We start from the raw sequence: 19,014 nt of genomic DNA on the forward strand, positions 1-19,014 counted from the left end.
GCCCTTCCTTCCTCCTTCCCTTCCCGCCTCCCTCTCTCTCCCCCCTGCGGGCGGGCGCTAGGCAGGCGGGAGCTGTAGTGCGGCGGGGCCGGGCCTGGCGGAGCCCCGCGGCCGGCAGGAGGTGCGTCAGCGGCCGCCTCAGGCCCGGGAAGGCGCTTCCGGAGGCGGGAGGTCGCGGCGTGGAGCGGCGGCGCGGAGCTGCCCAAGCGGTGCTGGCGGGACGGCGGCAGCGGAGCGGCGGGGCCCGTGTGCGGCGCGCTGCGGAGGAAGGCACCGGCCGGCTCCGCCATGTCCTACTGCAGGCAGGAAGGTGCGCCCGAGTGTCCTCCCAATGTCACCCCGCCGGGCGGGCTCGCCTCAAGGCGGCCGGGGGTGGGTACGCTGCGGGGTGACCGCTCGCTCCCCGCAGCGCGGGAGGGGAAGGCGCAGCCGGAGTGGAGAGGAAGCGCGGCAGCCGCTCGCAGTCCGTGTGTGGCGGCGGCAGCGCTGCCTCGCCTCCCGCCGCCGACCTTTCTCCTCACGGAGGGCGGGAAGGGCGGCGGGGCCATGAGGTAGCCGGGCGGGCCGGAGCTGCCCCACGCAGACCGTGTGTGGCCGAGCGCTGAGGCGTGCGGGCAAGGCAGCTCGGAGCGCCTTCTGCCCGCAGGGGTTAAATTTATCCCAGCCTAGCCGAGTGGCCAGAGGCGTCCGGTTTTGCCTTTTTAAGGTCGATGGATAGGGTGGGTAGAGTGCGAGCTTTTCTGTATCATGTTATGCAGGTGGTGATATTTATGAGGCTTGTCCACTTCTTAAAATGGGAGATAAATATCTAGATATATATCTATATCTGCGTATATATTACTGATTATCCTTGCTCTCGAAAGTAATGCAAAGTGGCTGAATGTAAAGTTTCAGACTGGGAAAAAAAAAACCCCGCCAATCTTTCTAAATGCCACTTACAAGTTAAAAACTTGGACACAGACTATAAGCTGTATTGGGGTAGTCATAACCTATGGACCTCTTTTATGCTTTATGCTGTGCTTTAATTTTGCAAGATCTGTAAATTGCCTTATGCAACCCTACAAAATTGCAGGGACAGGGTTAGAGTTCATGTGTTTCTAGCTCCTTTTATATGAGAAATGACCAAACATTCCACATTGTAAAGTTTGCTGGAGTACAGTGCAGAGCGGTCAGAAAACTGTTTCCCTTCTTTTTAAAAGTGTTAGATTTATCTGCTTTTCAGACACAAGTAGATGCATGGTTACTGAGCAAAGTTAAGTTACTGAACATCTGCTGGCTGAGGTCACACTTAGGGGTCTGGAGATTCTAATTTCTAATATGCCAAGTTACTGTAGTGACCTTTATGGATTTGGAGAATTCTTGGGGAATTTATCAGTATTTTTCCCACTCACAGAATTCTTAATTGTTTGTTCAGAAGAGTTTCAGCTAGCTGTTCTCTGCTTGTGCATACCTCAGGGTGTGTGTTAGAGCTTTGCCGGGTTGTTAGGGAAGTTTACAGCCAAGCTTCCCCCAACCCCGCTACAGAATGTTTTAGTTAAATCAAGAGCAGGAAATTTGCACCGTTGGATTTCGTCCCTTGTAATGTTCACAGCACCTTTCAACGTAGTTAGTTCTAAATGGTGACAGCTATCTTCAGTTTTTAATTCAGGTGATAAGTGTAAAATACCACACTAGTCTTTAGCGAAGAGCACTGTTATTAATAAATTCCTATTGAACACTTTTCTGTTATTTATCATAGTTTTTATTCACTCTTTTTTTAAAAATTCTAAACACTTCTTCTGTGTTAGTCCTAGTATAGGAGTAATTTGAATTTGTTTTGAAACAACTTTTTAATTTAGCAGTTCAGTGAACTGTACTGTGATCTGCAAGCATTATAGGACATTGCTATGAAAATTGGAGCTTTAGAATAACAGAATTTCAGTGTGTATGTGTTCCTCTGAACTAGTAACTGTTGTAAGTGAAGGTGATTGTTAACTAGAACAGTTCATTTTCCATTAACATAATGCATCACATTGAATATCTCATTACCTTGTGGTGTTCAGCAGTTTTGTAAGTGACTCATTCTGTCTTAGATTTCTCTGAAATTTTGCTTCTTGTCTCCTCTGTGGTAGGAAAAGACAAAATAATATTTGCAACCAAGGAGGACCATGAGACACCGAGCAGTGCTGAGCTGGTTGCAGATGACCCAGATGACCCTTATGAAGAGCAAGGTCAGTAGTAGCAGAAGAACGGAAGTAAAGGATTTTACATCGTATATAAATCCAAGAGAAAACAAACCCTGTATGAATTAAAAAAACTTAAACATATCTAAAGACTGAGGGCAGCTGGTTATGCAGTAAATACCCAAACTCTTGGCAGTTTTAACTGCCAGATTAGGACATCACCAATGACATGCTTTCTTCTAGTATTTCATTTTCTATACTTGTAATGGTTTTTCATAGTGGCCTGTTCCAATAATCAATTGATGGCTTTTAGTTTTGGTTAAGTTGCCAGGGATATGCAGGGATACCTTCTCCTTTTATGAATAAAGGTAGAGCCTATCAAGTGAAAATTATGATTGTTTTTTCTCTGTTTCAAGTAACAGCATGCAATTTCAGAGAAGCTGGAGTGAGTTACTGTTACACTGTCGTTGTGTGTTGCTCATCTGGTTGTGTGCAGCTGAAATTGCCTAATTTGGTGATCTCTGAACATGTGATTTAATATATCTGGCTAACCTATACTATACTGTTAGCAGTATAATCAGTATCTTTCAGTGGCACATGACAGGTAAGTTAAAATTATTGAGTTTTCAACTGTAATGGTCTTGCCTTGAAAAGACAGAAGTTTTCATGAAGATTACAGTTCTTGTGTGAAGTATATCTAACCTGCAAATAGAGATTTAAGAGAGTAGAGTGTTTCTGAGACCAAGACTAAAAATACAGAGCGTATTTTAAATATTGGGCAAAGGAAATAATCTTCCGATCATGATGATTTAATAAATTTTGCCCTGGGTTAATAATTATCCTGAAAATGTGAGTTTAGGTTAATTTTTTTTCGAATTGCCTTTATGTTTACAGGTCTTTTGGCCTCTTCACTGTGTGTGAAGTGATTTCATCGGTTTCAGCTCAACTGAGGCTGAAGTAAATTCTTCAGACTCTTTGGAATTTAGTTAAAAAGTGTAAGCTATGCTTTCTAAAATGGCTCCAAGACCTTTAGAGGGCAGCATTTAAGCAGTTTAGCAGCTGGAGCTCACAGTCTCTTTGTTAGCTGATACGGTGTGTAGTGTAATTTGAACCACACCTTCCCATGTCATTAAAATTAACCTTTTTTCGTACATAGATTGTGTTGAAATGTTACTGCATTTATTTGTGTATTTTGCATTCATTCCAACTGTATGTAGTCAGTTATATATCTGAAAGTTTTTCTCACCTGCGTTAATCAGTCTGTTGATGACCTGGTGTAACATACGTTTGTCTAATAAACTAGTCAAAATTAAAAGACCCACTTTATTTTTGTTTAAATGCCATATCAGATGATTGCTGTTATGTGTGTTTTGCTGGACATGGAAGAGCTGTGGTGAGGAGGAGAGGTGATGAGTTTTTCCTAGCAATCCTGCATTTACAGAATGTTAGGTCACTTTCCTCCTCAACAGTAGATCAGAGAAGAAAGGGAAAAAGCCAAGAGCTTTTTATGTCACCTTACAGTGACAGTGTGTGCCTGTGGGATTCAAAATGAGAAACTATAAACTATGTTTAAGTACTGTCAGTAAGTTTGGGTGGGGATTTCTTGTTGTGTGATTTTCTTTGTTAATTTGTTGAGTTTACCTCTTAGTATGTGTTTTACTGCTGTTTTTAAAGTCTGTAAAACTACTTGAATGACCCAGGGTTACAATGCATTAGATCAGAAGAGAGAAAATGAATGTATCAGAGAATGTAGCTGCATCTAATAGAAGTGAAGCATATGGGCAGGAAAGACATGGGTAAAATGGTTTGGAGTTTGTTGAAATGCTGAAGCTCTGGTTTGCATGGCTTTTATGTAAAAGAAAATTGGGAAGGGTTTTGCTGTACCTAATGTAACATGCAGGCTTTTCTAATTTAGCTTCTGCTTGCAATAGAAGACTTGGTTTCCAGTGTTCAAATTCTGTTGAACTGTAACTATAATTAACTATAAGGACTGCTGTGTCAAAGGGACCAGTCATATCTGGGAAAGAATAGATGCATTATACAGACCTACCATAATCTGTATTATTTTCTAATACACCTGAAACTTGGGTTTGAGATTTTGGTTTTTTGTAGGGGCCTTTTTCATACTTGAGATAAACATCTAGTTTGGCATTTGTTAATTTTTGATAGTTCTTACTTTATTCCAGATATTAACAGACATTAGTCTTTGAGCAGTCTACTTGAGTCAGTAGATTGGTCAGGAAAACTTGTGTTCTGTTTCCCTTAGGATAAAAACCAGTTGTATACTGCTCTTATTTCTGTAAATATTTTGGTGTTATATCAGCTGGGAGAATTTGGTAGACAAAATGTTAATGACTCACTTTAAGCTGAAAACGTTAAAAGAAAAAAAGCCACTTGAAATGTAAAGGCAGACAAACTGCAGTAAATTTAGATTAGGATTTCATACTGCAGTGAAGATCACAGTTCACTGTCTATGCCTTTAGACAGCTGTGGCCGATGGAAACAAATTAGGAAATCATTTGCAGTGGTTTTGAAAAAGTATTGTTACTTTAAAGTTCTTTCTAGTCCTGTATGTTGCAGATGGTGGAATTTAAACATGAAAGATTCCTGGTTTTCACTGACATCTTGGCTGCCATCACTTAGAATAATGTTTTATTTTATTAAGCTTATATGAAGAAGGCACTGATGAGTTTTATGCATGCAAAGTGACTTTTATTAGTGTTACAGCTGTGATTGGAAAGTTGGATAAAAGTACTTATGGAATTGGACCTCAAACGCAGATTGTTGCTGGTCTTTTCCCTTCTGTTTTTCCAGACTTGTTCCTGTCATCTTATTTTAGAGACAGTTTTAAAGTGGTTTCTACAGGGCAGTGATGAAGCAAAACCCCACATTCTTTTAATAAAAAAGTTGAAGACATGACCAGAGGTACAGGACTGTTTCTATGACTGATGATGTCCCTCTCGATCCTGCTTCCTGTCATCTTACAGTGAGAATCCCTGGCAGATAAACTTGTTATTGGGATGTTTGTCATGTAACAGGGAAGAAACTCTTCTCAGAACAGCAGTGGGACTTCATACCAGCGAGTCCAAAGACAAGTGTTGACACAGGTGCAGATGGGCTGCCTTTGTCCATGATGAGCAGATTCCAGGAGACATTAGGTTGTGTGATGTCAGCAATCAATTGCTCACACAAATCTTGATCTGCGGTGATGTAAACAGATCCACAAGTGCAGGTTCAAGTAGATATGACTCAGTGGATCAGTGATGTTCAGGTTGCATTTGAAAGAAGTTTTAATTCAATTTTAATTAAAAATAGTAATCCTGCAGTAATACTGCAGTCTTGCAACTCAGGAAGAGCAATGGATGAAATCCATTTCCGATTTAATTGTGTTCTAAGCTTGTTGATGGACTTAGTCATTGATGTGTGAATTCTGCTGTGATTATGAATGAGGAAATTCTTGCTTTATTCATGTGTGTTTTTGTTTTGATTTTCTAAAGCATGGTTTCTGTGCAGAACTTCTGAAACATGCTATTTCAGTGATAAAATAGACATAGGTCAGTGATCTTGTGATACCACAGAATGTATTTTCTGTGGGATAACTCACATTGTTATTAAGGTTTGCATGTTTACAAGGCAGGTCTGGTTCTAAAATGAGCAATCTATTTTAAGAGAATTTTTTTACAAGTAATTTTGTTTTTCTGGACATTCAAGAACATTTCAAAATATGTTTGGGATTTTTTTTAAGCACTAGGAAAATGACCTTAAAATGACTGGTTGCTGTTAGTGAGGAGGAATATAGGACTTCAAAATCTAGTTTACAAAGCAAATTGTATTTCATCTACATCATATGAATAACATCTTTCTGCTTTATATTGTCCTTGGCAATAAGGACTCTGGCACCAGCTACCCATTTTCTTGTCTCAGAAGTCCTGCTTCTCCTCCAGGCAGCTGGAGATGCTGTGATGCACTGGATTAGATGTATCTTATCAGTACAGTGAATATTACGGATATTTTGCAAAACCATCTTGCCAAATAATGCATGGTCCATGGAAAATGACAGTATTACTGTAGTTGACTGAGTCATGCTAAGGACACTGTTACCTTCTGTAATGAGAAAGAGTCTGATCAGTGCTGAGGTTTGACTGACTCTGTAATTTTCTGCTGAACTGCATTGGCAGAGTTAGAGCACATCACTTATGAATTGCAAATCACAGTAAAATACTGCTTTTAATATAGCAATAAATGATTGAGCTGCTTTTTTTGTACTGGTCAAGATTCATGATATTGCAGCCTGGTGTCCAAGAATTTCACCTGGGAGTGAAATGTATGCCTGGAACTCCGTGATCCCACAGGACAAAGACAAGAAATAAGTTTATTGAATTCTGTGACAGTATTTTAGGTAACGTGAAGTTGTATCAGGTCTTAAATTTCATGTTTGAATCAGAATTAATTCAACTTTTTTGTCTGCCAGTGATATTTTCATACTCCCTTTCTAAAGGTAAGGTGCTTAAGATTTATGCACATGCTGTCAGATTCTGCAGAAACTCAGCCTGGAGATGAAGTAGGAAAGTCTGCTAAAGAGCAGGAGGAGGAGGAGGGTAAATGTTCAAGTGGAGAAGAAGCCAGCTTGGATCATAGCACAGTAGTTTTCTTGTTCTTCAGTAGATGAACATACTTCTATATGTTCATACCAGGTAGAGAAAGGCAATGGAGATGTATTTATTGCTTTAGAGAAGCCCAGAGGACCAGGTCTGTTAATACGAATTTGTAAAATCAGAGGAAAGGATTTCTTCAGCTTGCTGTTGGACCTTCATTGTGTAGATCAGTTGCCATCTAGAAGAACATATTCCCTGAAATCTTCACCTTGCCAGCCCATCAGTGGAGTATTTCTGTCATGACTTTACCTGTTCCAGCGCAGAGGTTCACAGCTGTTCCAGCTGAGAGTCTGAAGTGATATTTAACTCCTTTCAATTGTGTTCTAAAGTACAATTTGGTTTCTGGCAACCAGACAGGCAGGCTTGTTCTTGCTGTTCCTTGTGTTCTGTGGCATGTGACTTAATCTGTGCTTTACAAATACAGAGATTTTTGTTTTTGCAATTCTGGTTTTCCAGTTGAAATTTGGAGGGGGAAGTTTGTGGGTTATTATTTCAGAGTTTATTTAAAACAAGAAGAAAAATGCATCAATTCAATTTGATGTAAAAGATTTCTAGGCTTAATACTGGATTTAAATTCTTATTATTTGTATGGCATGATTATAATACTTGCTTGCTCCCCTGACAGTCTGGCAAATCAATTGACTTGACTTCTATCTGTTTTGCAGTTCCCTTAGAATATTCTCAGTGGTCTGTAGTCCAGGGAGAAGGACTTAATTCAGAGATGGATAGAGAACTAATCTCACTTGTGCCCATTAAAGGATTATACAGATCAGAGGGAGAATCAGAGTGGCTGGGAAGTGAAAGGTGTTTATTAGCCTTGAAGCTGCAGAACTAGGATGGCATTATAAGTGCTTGAGTTCACACCTGCAGCCCGGCAGCTGTCACTGAGTGAAATCAATGTTTGGAAGCATCATTAACTTTTCTTCTCTCTTGTTTGTTCAGGATTGATATTGCCCAATGGAGATATCAATTGGAATTGCCCATGTCTGGGTGGAATGGCTAGTGGTCCCTGTGGGGAGCAGTTCAAGTCAGCCTTTTCTTGTTTCCACTATAGCACAGAAGAAATAAAGGGATCAGACTGTGTGGACCAATTCCGTGCCATGCAGGAATGCATGCAAAAATACCCAGATCTTTACCCTCAAGAGGATGAAAATGATGAGAAATCCAGCAAAGATTTGGAAGCTGCTTCTATGGAGGCCTCTGCTGCCAAAGAGGAGAAGGCATCCAGCTAATGAAAATGCAAGGAGGCTGTCGTCTCCATTTCTCATTTTCAGAGACATGGACTTGCAGTATGTCTGTCTTCTGAGTAGTGAGGAAATCTTTCACCATGTTCTGTGCACTGTATCATAATGAATAATTTATTCCTGAAGGAGAAATCTCAGAGCTACAGCCTTGCAAATAAGTACTGCAGAAAGAGTGAATGCGTGTATGTACTGTGTAAACTGCTTTTGGACACAGTTAAAACTTTAACAGCTGTTCTTTACCCTCAAGTTTTCCTTGAGTTTTGACTTGAATAATGTCTTGAAGTACATAGCTTTCAACTAAAATTCCACTAGCACACCAGGTCTGTCTTCATTTCAGTATGTTCTGATCAGTAGCTGCTTTTTTTTAATGTATTCTGTTTTATCAATAGAAATTGCATTAAATGATTGTGTTACCTTAAAGATTTTTTTTGCCAAAGTGATGCAAAACATTGAAAATGGCCTAGATCTAGAATTTCTAAAATAATTTCAAATGGTCTTATTAGATTATGGTTGCATTTTTCTACTGGCATCAGATCAGGACTGCCAGGAAAATGCTGAAATGCACATCTTTGATTTCATTCACTTACTGAGATGGTTTTGGCATTTTTAAAAATGATGTGTTGTGCAACTGATGATTAAAATGAATGAAAAGAATGTTGGTCACTGGCTTTATTTTTGCTCTGAAAATACAGTTTTTGTGTTCCTTTGGTTATCACCTTCTCCTTCAATGTATAGATGGGCACTTGTAAAATACTTTGAGATAAAATTAATTGTTACCTGGTGTAATGATCTCAGAACAGATACTGTGACTTAAGTGCATATTAAAAAGTAAATACTTTTTACTCTCACTGGAAGCTCCTGTGTCTTTGTGGTGTTTTGTTTGGTTGGGTTTTTTTATCGCTGATGGGATTTGAGAACTGTTCTGTGCTGTAAGTAGACCTTGAATGAATTAGTGGGTTGTGAAGATCAGTTGCTCCAGCTTTTTTACTCTTTTTCTTTTCTCCCCAGCCCAGGCAAGAAGGCATAAAAAACCTATAGCATTTTCGGTGGCTGTAATAGACTGGATCATGAATCAGCAAATAAACATGAACAGCTATTAAAAAATTTAAAAATTACTTAAGAGGTACAAAAAATTTAATAGTTGACTATAGTTTAATAGTTGTTGATAAGGGAATACTCCATTGTTTCTCTTTCCAAGCAAACGATAGGCTGTGAGAATTTTTTTTTTTTACAAAGGAGATTGTGGCTGTGGCTTCAGTGACTTCATTACATGTTGGTTTGGGTTTTTTTCTTTTTTTTTTCTCATGTGTTGGTTACCTCACCCAAAGCAAAAAGTTGTAGTGTCAGGCCACAAAGTCCAGCAATGTTTAAACACTTGCCTTTCTCTGTGGGCAGCACTCTGGAGTGCTCAGCAGTGTTAATTCTATATAGCACTTTGGTGTCTTGTTATTGTTCGCAGAAGTTAATTTGGTGCTTGTGCTGTTTTTGAATGTTTGAGGGCAATTTCTGTGAAGTTTTACAATGTGTTTGAGGTGTTTGTATTTCAGGGCAGCTGTTGGATCCTCAGCTAAAATCTGTACTTAGTTAAGAGGCTGATAGTGACTCTGTTCTGAGGGTAGTAAGAGCAGGGACTCTGAGCATCACTGCTTTTCAGAGAAACAAAGTGACACAAAACTTCTCAGTGTGATTCTTTCAGGCATAGGAAGCTAAGTGCCAAGTTAACCTGAGTAAACAGGCACAAAAGCAGCAAAGATAAACTTTGGCACTTAGGCAGTTGGGCCATGCAAATGAAATCTTAGGCAGTAGATGATCACTGGGCACCAGCTTAAAAAAAATCACACACCCCCAAGCTTCTGTTTGTTCAAATGGAAATCTACTGCACTCTCTGACGAAGCAAAGCTGTTTGTGAAGAGTGCTCTGTTCCAACAAGTTGCCTCTTTTTTGCTGTGCTTTTTTTTCCCACATTGCCTATGTGCTCTAAAGAGTTTGGATTTATCCTCTGCAGCTGTATTTATAGCATCTGTATACAAAACAAAATGTGAGAATCTTGGCCTACAGTAGGTAGGGACATGCACCTAATACTGACAAAGGGAACTTGGAGCATAATCTGACATGTTTAAAGGTGTGTTTAGGATGGATTTGCTTCTTTCTGACTGCTGTGGCTTGGTAACCTGTGGTGCTGCATCCACTACAAATTTGAAATAGTGTAGGGACCTTACACCAGAGACTGTGAAAAGCACTGTGTAAGGTGTTTGAAGTGTTTTGAGAAAGGAAGTCATAGCTTTAATCCCAAATAGTTATTTCTAAATTTTTTTTGCTATGCAAACTCATGTAGTTGTGAATGCATAGTGCCTTGTTTCTGTTTCCCAGGATTGTTTCATTTGTGTGATTTTCCTCCTATAGTTACATGCCCCAGTTTTAAATCTAAAATCAATCAGTCAATATTTGAATATATCATAAAGATGAGAAAATGATCCTTGGCCATATGTGACAAGCTTGTGAAATAAGCAGATGATAAGTGGCATTTTTATTTGTGGATACTAAACTTAGAGCTGCATATTTCTTGTTTTAATGTGTTTCTTATTTTATATGCATATATATTATAAATAATATCTTGGTTCTCTGCCTGCCATCACTGAGCTACTGGTTCTCGGACAGAGAGTAGTAGATTCAAATGGGTTTGAGCAATTGTGTTTATAGTCATTTCATAATGATTTTATGTTATCAGTTGCTTTTGTCAAGTCATAGGTGCTGCTGTGTCAAGTCACAAATAGTCATTGGGGGATAAAGAAAGCTTTCATTATGAAAGAATTGCCCTTTAATTCTGTGCCTTTGGTTGATCTTTGTCCTATAAAAGCTGGTGTGTTGAGTGTGGTTAAATGTTTATAAAAGTTTAGCTAAAAGAAACAGTTAATACATGAAGCGTTTCTCCATGTATTAGAATATGTTTCCAATACAAGTTACTTAGCCCAAACAGTTACATGTAGGTAGAATTACAGAATTTTCTCTGTTTAGTTTTTAGAATAAAAGACACAGTTTTAATTTTATTCACCCTACAGACCTACCATTGCTCCCAAAATGCTCCCTTGTACCATATTACTGTGAATACTCCAGATTTTCAGTTTCAACCATACTTCATACTTTTTGCACACCCTTGTCCTTCTGGTGCAGTGGTGAAATAATATCTGCTTTTGAAAGCTGGGTGGACTTCTATCAGCTGACTGCAATTCCTGCATGATACAGGCCACAAATTCATTTATAACTTGTTAGGATGGGATTGTTCCTGCAATCCACTTAAACTTGAATCAGTGGTGCATGTGTCATATCCTGATGTGGATAAAGATTGCCTCTAAAACCTGTCTCTTTTAGATGATCCTTTAACAAAACATATATTCCAAAATGTAAAAAAAGTACTGAAAAATAGTTAACATAAGACAAAATTACATATTCAGAATTAGTAAGTTACTCAGTAGTTCTTTCTGCTATTCTCTGCAGTACAGCCTGAGGACATTGCAGAGACCTGACCTCAGCTTGTGTGTAGTAGCTTTCCTACAGGTATGACCTTGCTTCAGGTGCAAAAAGAATCTTTTTTTTTTTTTTTCCTCTCTGTAAAAGGAATGATGGACAAAATGGTGGCTAGAAGGAGATGTTTTATCTTGCAGGCCATTGTAGGGATCATTATATCTGGGGATCTGGCAGGGCTGTTTTGGAAACAAGATCTGTATCCTATGCAGTTCTGACTGAGAGTGTCCTTGTTAAACCTGACTGCAATGTCTCCTGTTTATCTGAGGCACTGATCTGATCACATGTCAATGAACCTACTTATTGCTAGGGAGGTAAAAAAAGGAATTTGTGTGCTTCTAGACTCTTGTTTTGCCTCATTAAAATTCTATCAGTGTTGGTGTGGGACAGTGTGAAGAAGCTATCAGCAGTTTGTCATTTATTCTTAGTCAGCTCTCTTCACTGGACATGCTATCGTTTTGTTGAACAGGAGCCTGTCTGCAGTTGGTTTTCAGTTTCTTTTAACCCCTCTGGAGGTGATGTTTTATTGGTGATGGTGGAACTGGGAGAAGACACACCCAACAGAGAAATAGTAGAGTAGTGCAGCAATGATTATAGCACCAATGTTTGTTTTTTAAAATGGCTTATTGCAAATCGATGTTGATGGTCTTTGAGCAGACAGCTCAGGAAGGCCAAAACAAGGAGCACAGGAGGATTTGTAGTGTTTCCACAGTACAGATTACCCCAGATGGCACAACAATGATGTGGAGGATAGGTGGACATAGGATTTGTCATACCAGATCAGAATGGCAGGTCCAGTTATTTGTTTCTGAATGGTACAGGTTCCTTACACCTCCTAAGAAAGTTAAAGCATCCCCTCATAATGCACTCATTCCCTTCAGAGGATGCTGTATGGAAAACGGGAGCTTGATTTCTAAATCAGTGGTTCCTGACCTTTTTCCTACCATTATGAGTGGTGTTGCCTCCATGCTGTTTCTTTTGCTTTCTGTTTTGCCCCTTCTCATGCGTCCCCAAAAGACTGCATTGCTTCCTTTTCCCCTACAGGCCATCGCATTCCTTCTTACAGGTATTGGCTGTTCCCTTCCTTGGCTCAAGGGGCCATCTCTTTATTCTCCTTGCCCTCTCCTAAAGAACCCAAACTGATGAACTAGGTTGGATCTAGCTGATAGTGTTTGTGATTTTTCTCATAAAGGCCATGTTAAAAAAGAATTGCAGTTAATAATTTCAGAGCTAGACTTGTGATTTTTCAAACGCAGAGGAGCCAGAGAATCTGTGCTACCAGAGCTGTGTCCTGTGTATTGTCCCTAGTATCAATATACAGGGACAGACTCCTGGCTCAGGATTCTCTCTGAAGACTCAGACCTGTGCATTTGAAAGTGGGATATCAGAATGTTTCTCATCACTAAGCCACAAGACAGAAGAATTATGACATTATTTATTAGGTCAATATTGTGTGAAGAGAAAGGACTGCATCGTAGAGGTAGAGCTTTCTTAGTAGAAATACAGAGATAAGGTGAGAACACACAGATCCCTGAAGTGTTCGTGCAGTTACAGTGAGAGTTGCAAGGATACGTTTCTGTAATAACTGGCCTGGTTTTAGGAACGGAGACTCCCACTAGCAAACTTCTGTCTGCCTGACTTCTGAACTTTTATAAATAGGGCATTTCTCACCTACCTGTCATGCACCTCTATTTCCATGCCTTGCATTCCACAAGTCAGCTCTCTGTAAGGGAGCAGCTTTAGGACCTGTTAAGTATTTTTTTTAGACCTCATTAGATCTCAGAGCAGTACAAGTTCATGTGTGTATTTCTTACGGGAATTAAGCATCCGCGATACTCGCATGTGAAATTTTGCAGGATTGGGGTTTGAATAGTTACTGAATTAACATACCCTTTACAAGGATTAACTGCCTGTTTTGTGTTTCTCATCTGTGCATATTCTCATACCAAATATATGGGGTTTGGTAAGTTGCTTAGGGGAAAAAGAATGTATCATGGTTGCCTTATTAACTAAATGTTCTCCTCCATTAGCCTGTCACTGTTCTAACTCTTACCAAAGCAAGACCCTGTTGTTTGGAATATTTGTGATTTATTAACAAAAAAAGAATTAATGTGCATCTGGTTTGAGAATTGCATGGTTTAAAATTTTAAAAATAGATCCTAAACCTCATGTCAATAGAAGTATCTGAGTATGTTTAAAAAATTAAAATTTCTACAACACATAATAAGCAACACTAGCTTTTCCAGGTTTGGTGGACTTGAGAGTGCCCATCCTGTGAATTACATTAATTCAAGAAAAGCTTACATCAAGCACTGTGGAAAAATTATGAGACATGGTAGATGCTAGAGAGAAAACTTAGTCTTTATAGCATGAGCCCCTCTGAGAAGGGCAGTGCACAGGCTGTGTAGGTAAATTTTCCCTCTTCACTGCTTGCTGGGAGCAGAAAACTGGAGAAGCATTATTAGCAATATGTCAGTATATTGGAGTTAGGGCTCAGCACTCAATGACCATTTAATGAAGTATTGATGCTGTAACAATCCACATTGCCAGAAGGGTCACCTGCTCCTGGATACACAGGCTGCACAGCTGTTAGCAAGAGCTGCAGTGACCTCTAGCAGTCCTGAATTTGCTGCTTTTTGAAGAGATATGTCTACTGCTTCAAACTCTCACTTGCCCTGTTAGAAATTTTCTACAGCTTTCCAGACTTCTTTTCTTGTGAGTAAAGGCTCTTATTTTATCCTTATTGAGGACTTCCAAGAAATACATCATTGCTGCTTTTTGGTATGGGGTTGCTGTTGCTTGTGAGCCACTTTGCCTGTTTGGATGCTGTAGAGTGTTTGTACGGCCTTCCTAAAGACAGGCTCCAGTTTACAGGTACTAAAAGAAGCTGCCCAGCCACCTTATATTGGGCAAATTCATCCTTTTGTCCACACTGGTATTCTTTGTCTTACTGTGTCACCCAAGACACAGCTAAGTCACAAGGTCACGAGGATATGGTACAAAGGTCCAAAGAACCCAATTCTTTCTTGGTACAAGAATACTGTGCCTTCTGTGGTAGCTCTTTTAATTCACTATGTACAACCTGCTTGCTTGTTCTGACAGATATGCAACAGCCTTTCCTAGGACGTCAGTTGTCATCTTGCACTCATTTCCATTTCATGTACCCTGCACAAGAAAATAGCTCTTTTCCTCTCTGAAGTCTCAATGATCGATTTAAACTTTCCTATCATCACTATCTGTTCTAATGTGATCTGTGCAATCCATTTCTATTTAGATTCTTATTTTCAGACAGGCTACCTGGATTGTAGCACTGCGGAACAAAGACTGCTCAGGGTAGCTCTGAGGGAGTCAAAACTTTATTCTTTCATTTTTCTTCTCCATGAACTCAGAGATGCCTGATTAGCAAAAGTAGTGATACCAATAAAAAGTCAAATTGCAGTTAATTTTAGAGAAAGATATGTGTATATATCAAATGCTTTTGAGATACCTGAAATGTATGAAATGTGTGATGTATTGATTATCTTGTTTGCATAGCACAGTGTTTCATTTGGTAGTCATTAATCACTATTATCATAGGCCCCAAGAAAACACACCACGGTATCAATATTCTTGTTCCAAGTTGTATTTCTACTAGCAGTTGCTAGTAATGCTAGTAAATGACTGTGTCAAAAAATAACTTTCATTCGCAGAAGAGAACTATGCAGATGTTTACCCTCCCCACAAAACCACCAGTCTGGCACAAAAAGTAGAATAGAGATGTTTGCTTTAATACAGTGCAGACTATAAACCAACAGGGAATATCCTCATTGTCATTAAATAAGATCCCCTACAAGTAAAACGGCCTCTGTTGAAAAGCATGTTCCTTAGTTTAATTCTATACCTACACTTGAATTCCATTTCTTGCGAGAGGCCCTTTGAGATCAGACTGTAAATTCATGTACAGGTCTTTAGTGATATTTGAAAGAGAACTAGTTAATCTTTTTTTGTGAGACAGTTTCTGTAGACAGTAGAGAAAGCAGTTGCTGGACTCCTAATTTCATAAGGCTGACATTTCAAATTCTGCCAGTTGTCTTGGTTAAAAAGTGTTTTATTGCATTAATTAAATAGCTTGTTGGAGATGCCACATCGTTGGATACCGCTTTAAGTAACAACAAATAAATATTGAAGTGAAAGGAGGAAAGTAATGGAGGAAGGGAAATTTCCTGAAAAGGAGGGCAGAAGAAACACTAGAAACACTGTTTGTATCTTGTTGGGAAACAAATTGGAGCTCTTTTTTTCTAAAGATCTGCCTGTCATCCATTTCCAAATGAGCTGAGGATTTTTCTGCTGTTCAATCAATGTGAAATTCAAAGTAAAACAGCAGTAAATCAAATGGAAGAAGCTGAATTTATATGTTCTCAGTGGTAGAGAGAACAAATCAATGGCCCAAGTTGTAGGTTGCAAATTCCATCGTTCTGCATTAGTGTTAGGGTTTTCTAGGTATCCCACTTACCAATCAGACAGTGCTAAATTAAAACATCTCCTCTTCCCTAGGAGCATTAAAAATTAGACATGCAATTGAAATATGCAAAAGTAGCATTTGTGCTTGCTCTTTTTCTGTAACCCATTGACTGATTGTAATTTCTGCTTAATTGAAGAGAGAGTGCTCCAACCATCTTCATTTGGTTGTGAGTCCTTAAACAGGGCACACAAGTCTCAAACTACAATTTCCTCAAAATTCTGTGTTAGGGAAGGATTTAGGTAGCTACCTCTTGAATACTATAGGGTAAAAATGATTTAGAAAGAATGCTTTTGCAGAGCAGGACTAATTTTACTGGGAGTGCAGATGTTACCACTCCTGTACTTTTGCAGAGGGAGAAATAATCCTCAGGCACTATGGGAAGGAAGCAGAGCTTCAACATCTTACCCTGAAGTGTGACCAAGAGAAATAAAGCACAATGAAAGCACTAAGTGCAATCGAAGGCCAGTGGTCCTGAGCACAGCTGGAATAGCCAGGTTGCTCTCCCAGAACTACAGCTCACCTCATTTGATACATGGTCCAGCCAAGCCATTCACCTCTTGTTTCTGCTTTGTCGTTTTTGTAGTGTCACAATTTCAACAGTAGAGCAGCTACTAGTTTCTCGTGCTTCGGCTTTTTCCTGTAATTAAGGCTTATTTAGGTTATTGCTCTGAAACCTTTGTGGTGTTACAGACAAAGTACTACAGCAGAGATTTGGAATGGGGTTTAAGCCAAGGTGGTTTCTGCAGCAGAGCTCAGGACTAAGCATTGATGATAGCAGTGCACATTTCTAAAGGACACTGTCCCAAGATAAGCCACATGTTTGTTTCTGGTCAGCAGTGGGATAATATTGTCTTCTAGAAAGCAGCCCATTATATTGGCATAATTGCAGTCTGATGGTAAATCAGCCTGAGCTCTCTTATATGCCTATTTAGTATTATGCCACTTGTAAAGCTGAAAGAAATTGCTGCCTTTTAGGGGTCTCTTATAAAGAAAATTACACCCCAGTAATGAATGTGTTATGAAAGCAGTTTATGCATATCAAACTCTGACCTGAAGAATGGAAACACTAATCCATATCTTCAGTTTTGCCTTGTAAAATGATTCTGGGTGGAATCAGGCTCAGGTGAAGAACTGACTTGTGATCTATATATGATGCACTAGGCAATTTTGTATGATAAGGCTGTGCATTTTTTTTTAAAGTAGTCATGTCCCAAGTTTCCTGTCTAAGCACATGAAAGGAGAGATGGCAAGTCTGTTTTCCTCACTTCAGCTAGGAGCATGTTGAATGGAAATGCATGAACTAACTACACCTTTCCCTGCAGTGTTACTAAAAGGCAAAGTCCAGAATTGTAATTTCTGAAGCAGAAATTATTTGCATCCAGTTCGAAGAATATCTGATACTTGTTTTCCCAAATATGCCTTCCAGGGTTTCACCAGGCTGTTCATGTTCACAAGGAGTTTGCCAGTCCTAGAGTCCTCCTGGCCTGCTATAAGATAGTCAGTACCTAGTTCAAAAGAAAAAAAGAAAAAGGGAAACCCTTTAGTTAGCATATTGAAAAAGAAAGAACCAAACCAGAATTTCTCTAATTCATATGGATCTGGCATACAGCACCTTTGCCAATTTTTTCATCCATCTTATGCATGAACCATCTTATGTGTATACATCCATATGCACCCTGTCACTGCTGGCTCCTGGGCACACAGATTCACTGGTGTCAGGACTGTGCTCAGGGGTTACAACTACAAATTTATTTTGTTCCAGTGATGTTCTGCACACAGATCTGCTGAGATGTGGCAGCTGCTGCTGCTTATGCCTTTGCCCCCCTCCTGCCGTTACCACCCTTCTTGAGAACTGTGAGCTGGAAAGCAAACATGCTTTGGGGGGATGAATCAAAGGATGCTGCCCCAGAAAGGCTGATCACAGCTGATATTCCTAAGCACTGTTTACAGGGGAAGCAAAACCCCCGTAAGCATTTTGTCCTTACCAGGATTGAGAATGGGACATGTACAGCCCCTGTTGGTCCAGGATTCTGGGTAAATGCTTCTGTTGCTCCGATCAATTTTCACTTTGCCTGATTTCAGGACCTTCTTCACTTTCACAACAACTTCTGCATGGGTCCCTTTGTCATGAGCAGATAGGATTCTTGCTTTTATTACTGCCAGAAAACATCCAAATAGAGGCCAACAATGAATTTCTAAACTAATTTTGGTTAATGCTGCTAAAAGGTAGAATTTTAACACCTTGAAAGAAGACACAAAGAAACCCCCAACATACAGTTGTACAGAAAGTGCAGCGCTTGTCCACTTTATGGATGGATCTTTTAAATAAATCTGGGGATGAAAAACTGGATTTTTCTAAGTAGTTAACTCATCCTTTCACCATGTTATTTAGCAACTATTTTTTGATGGGCTGATGTCAAACACTTGGAAATTTTACGAAAACACTTGTATGTATACAAAAGGAATAGTGAAAAACCCCCAACCCAAGCAGCTATCAGTCTGATTTCAGGTGCACTGATTCTACACTTCTTGACATGACAGGCTCATGTAGATCAAAGCCTCAAATAGACTTTTTTGTCTCCTGGCACAAGCACATCAAACCTCTGGATCCCAGAGCTTTCCTTTCTTGGAAATGATGGCATGAGCCAGGTGTTCATGAACAATATTCTTGGAAAGTGAGCATGGCTATTGGAACCTGCATAATGACTGAAAAAGCAATGGCATTTCAGATGTGAGGTTCTTTATAATTTTTTCTTGATGTAGGGACTAATCATTCCAGTGAGGATTATTCTAGCACCCCTCCTGCTGTAAAGAGGGAAGCGAGCTGGGTGGGAAGGAGACACCTGAAAAATGCTTTTAAGTTCTGATCAGAAGTTGGACATGTCACCGGACAAAAAAGGCAGAAGAAATCCTACCTCTCAGGACTTAAC

At 39.6% G+C, this 19,014-nt stretch overlaps 2 protein-coding genes across 2 annotated transcripts in view; one reads left to right on the plus strand and one right to left on the minus strand.

Annotated features, from left to right (window-relative positions):
- The first annotated feature begins 90 nt into the window (after positions 1–90).
- On the plus strand, positions 91–8,915 carry CHCHD4 (coiled-coil-helix-coiled-coil-helix domain containing 4). Its single transcript, XM_063411868.1, has 3 exons — positions 91–310; positions 2,112–2,210; positions 7,760–8,915. Exons 1-3 carry the CDS (start codon positions 289–291, stop codon positions 8,047–8,049), a joined length of 411 nt encoding a protein of 136 aa, XP_063267938.1. The 5' UTR covers positions 91–288; the 3' UTR covers positions 8,050–8,915.
- Positions 8,916–13,008: 4,093 nt separating this feature from the next.
- LOC134557966 (netrin-4-like) overlaps positions 13,009–19,014 on the minus strand; it is a 48,155-nt gene continuing 42,149 nt past the window's right edge. The window contains exons 9-10 of the mRNA XM_063411362.1: positions 18,070–18,240; positions 13,009–17,589 (exon numbers count right to left, since the gene is read on the minus strand). Of these exons, the coding sequence (XP_063267432.1) occupies positions 17,453–17,589; positions 18,070–18,240 (308 nt within the window). The 3' untranslated portion in view covers positions 13,009–17,452. The remainder of the gene's footprint in view (positions 17,590–18,069; positions 18,241–19,014) is intronic.

The sequence above is a fragment of the Prinia subflava genome, chromosome 14, assembly GCF_021018805.1.
Source record: "Prinia subflava isolate CZ2003 ecotype Zambia chromosome 14, Cam_Psub_1.2, whole genome shotgun sequence".
Lineage (NCBI taxonomy): Eukaryota > Metazoa > Chordata > Aves > Passeriformes > Cisticolidae > Prinia > Prinia subflava.

Excerpts from the sequence above, each read along its gene's own strand:
- CHCHD4 (XM_063411868.1), top strand. The coding sequence starts at position 289 with ATGTCCTACTGCAGGCAGGAAG. Across the intron at positions 311-2,111 it reads GTCCTACTGCAGGCAGGAAG|GAAAAGACAAAATAATATTT; the intron begins GTGCGCCCGAGT and ends CCTCTGTGGTAG. Across the intron at positions 2,211-7,759 it reads TGACCCTTATGAAGAGCAAG|GATTGATATTGCCCAATGGA; the intron begins GTCAGTAGTAGC and ends TTGTTTGTTCAG.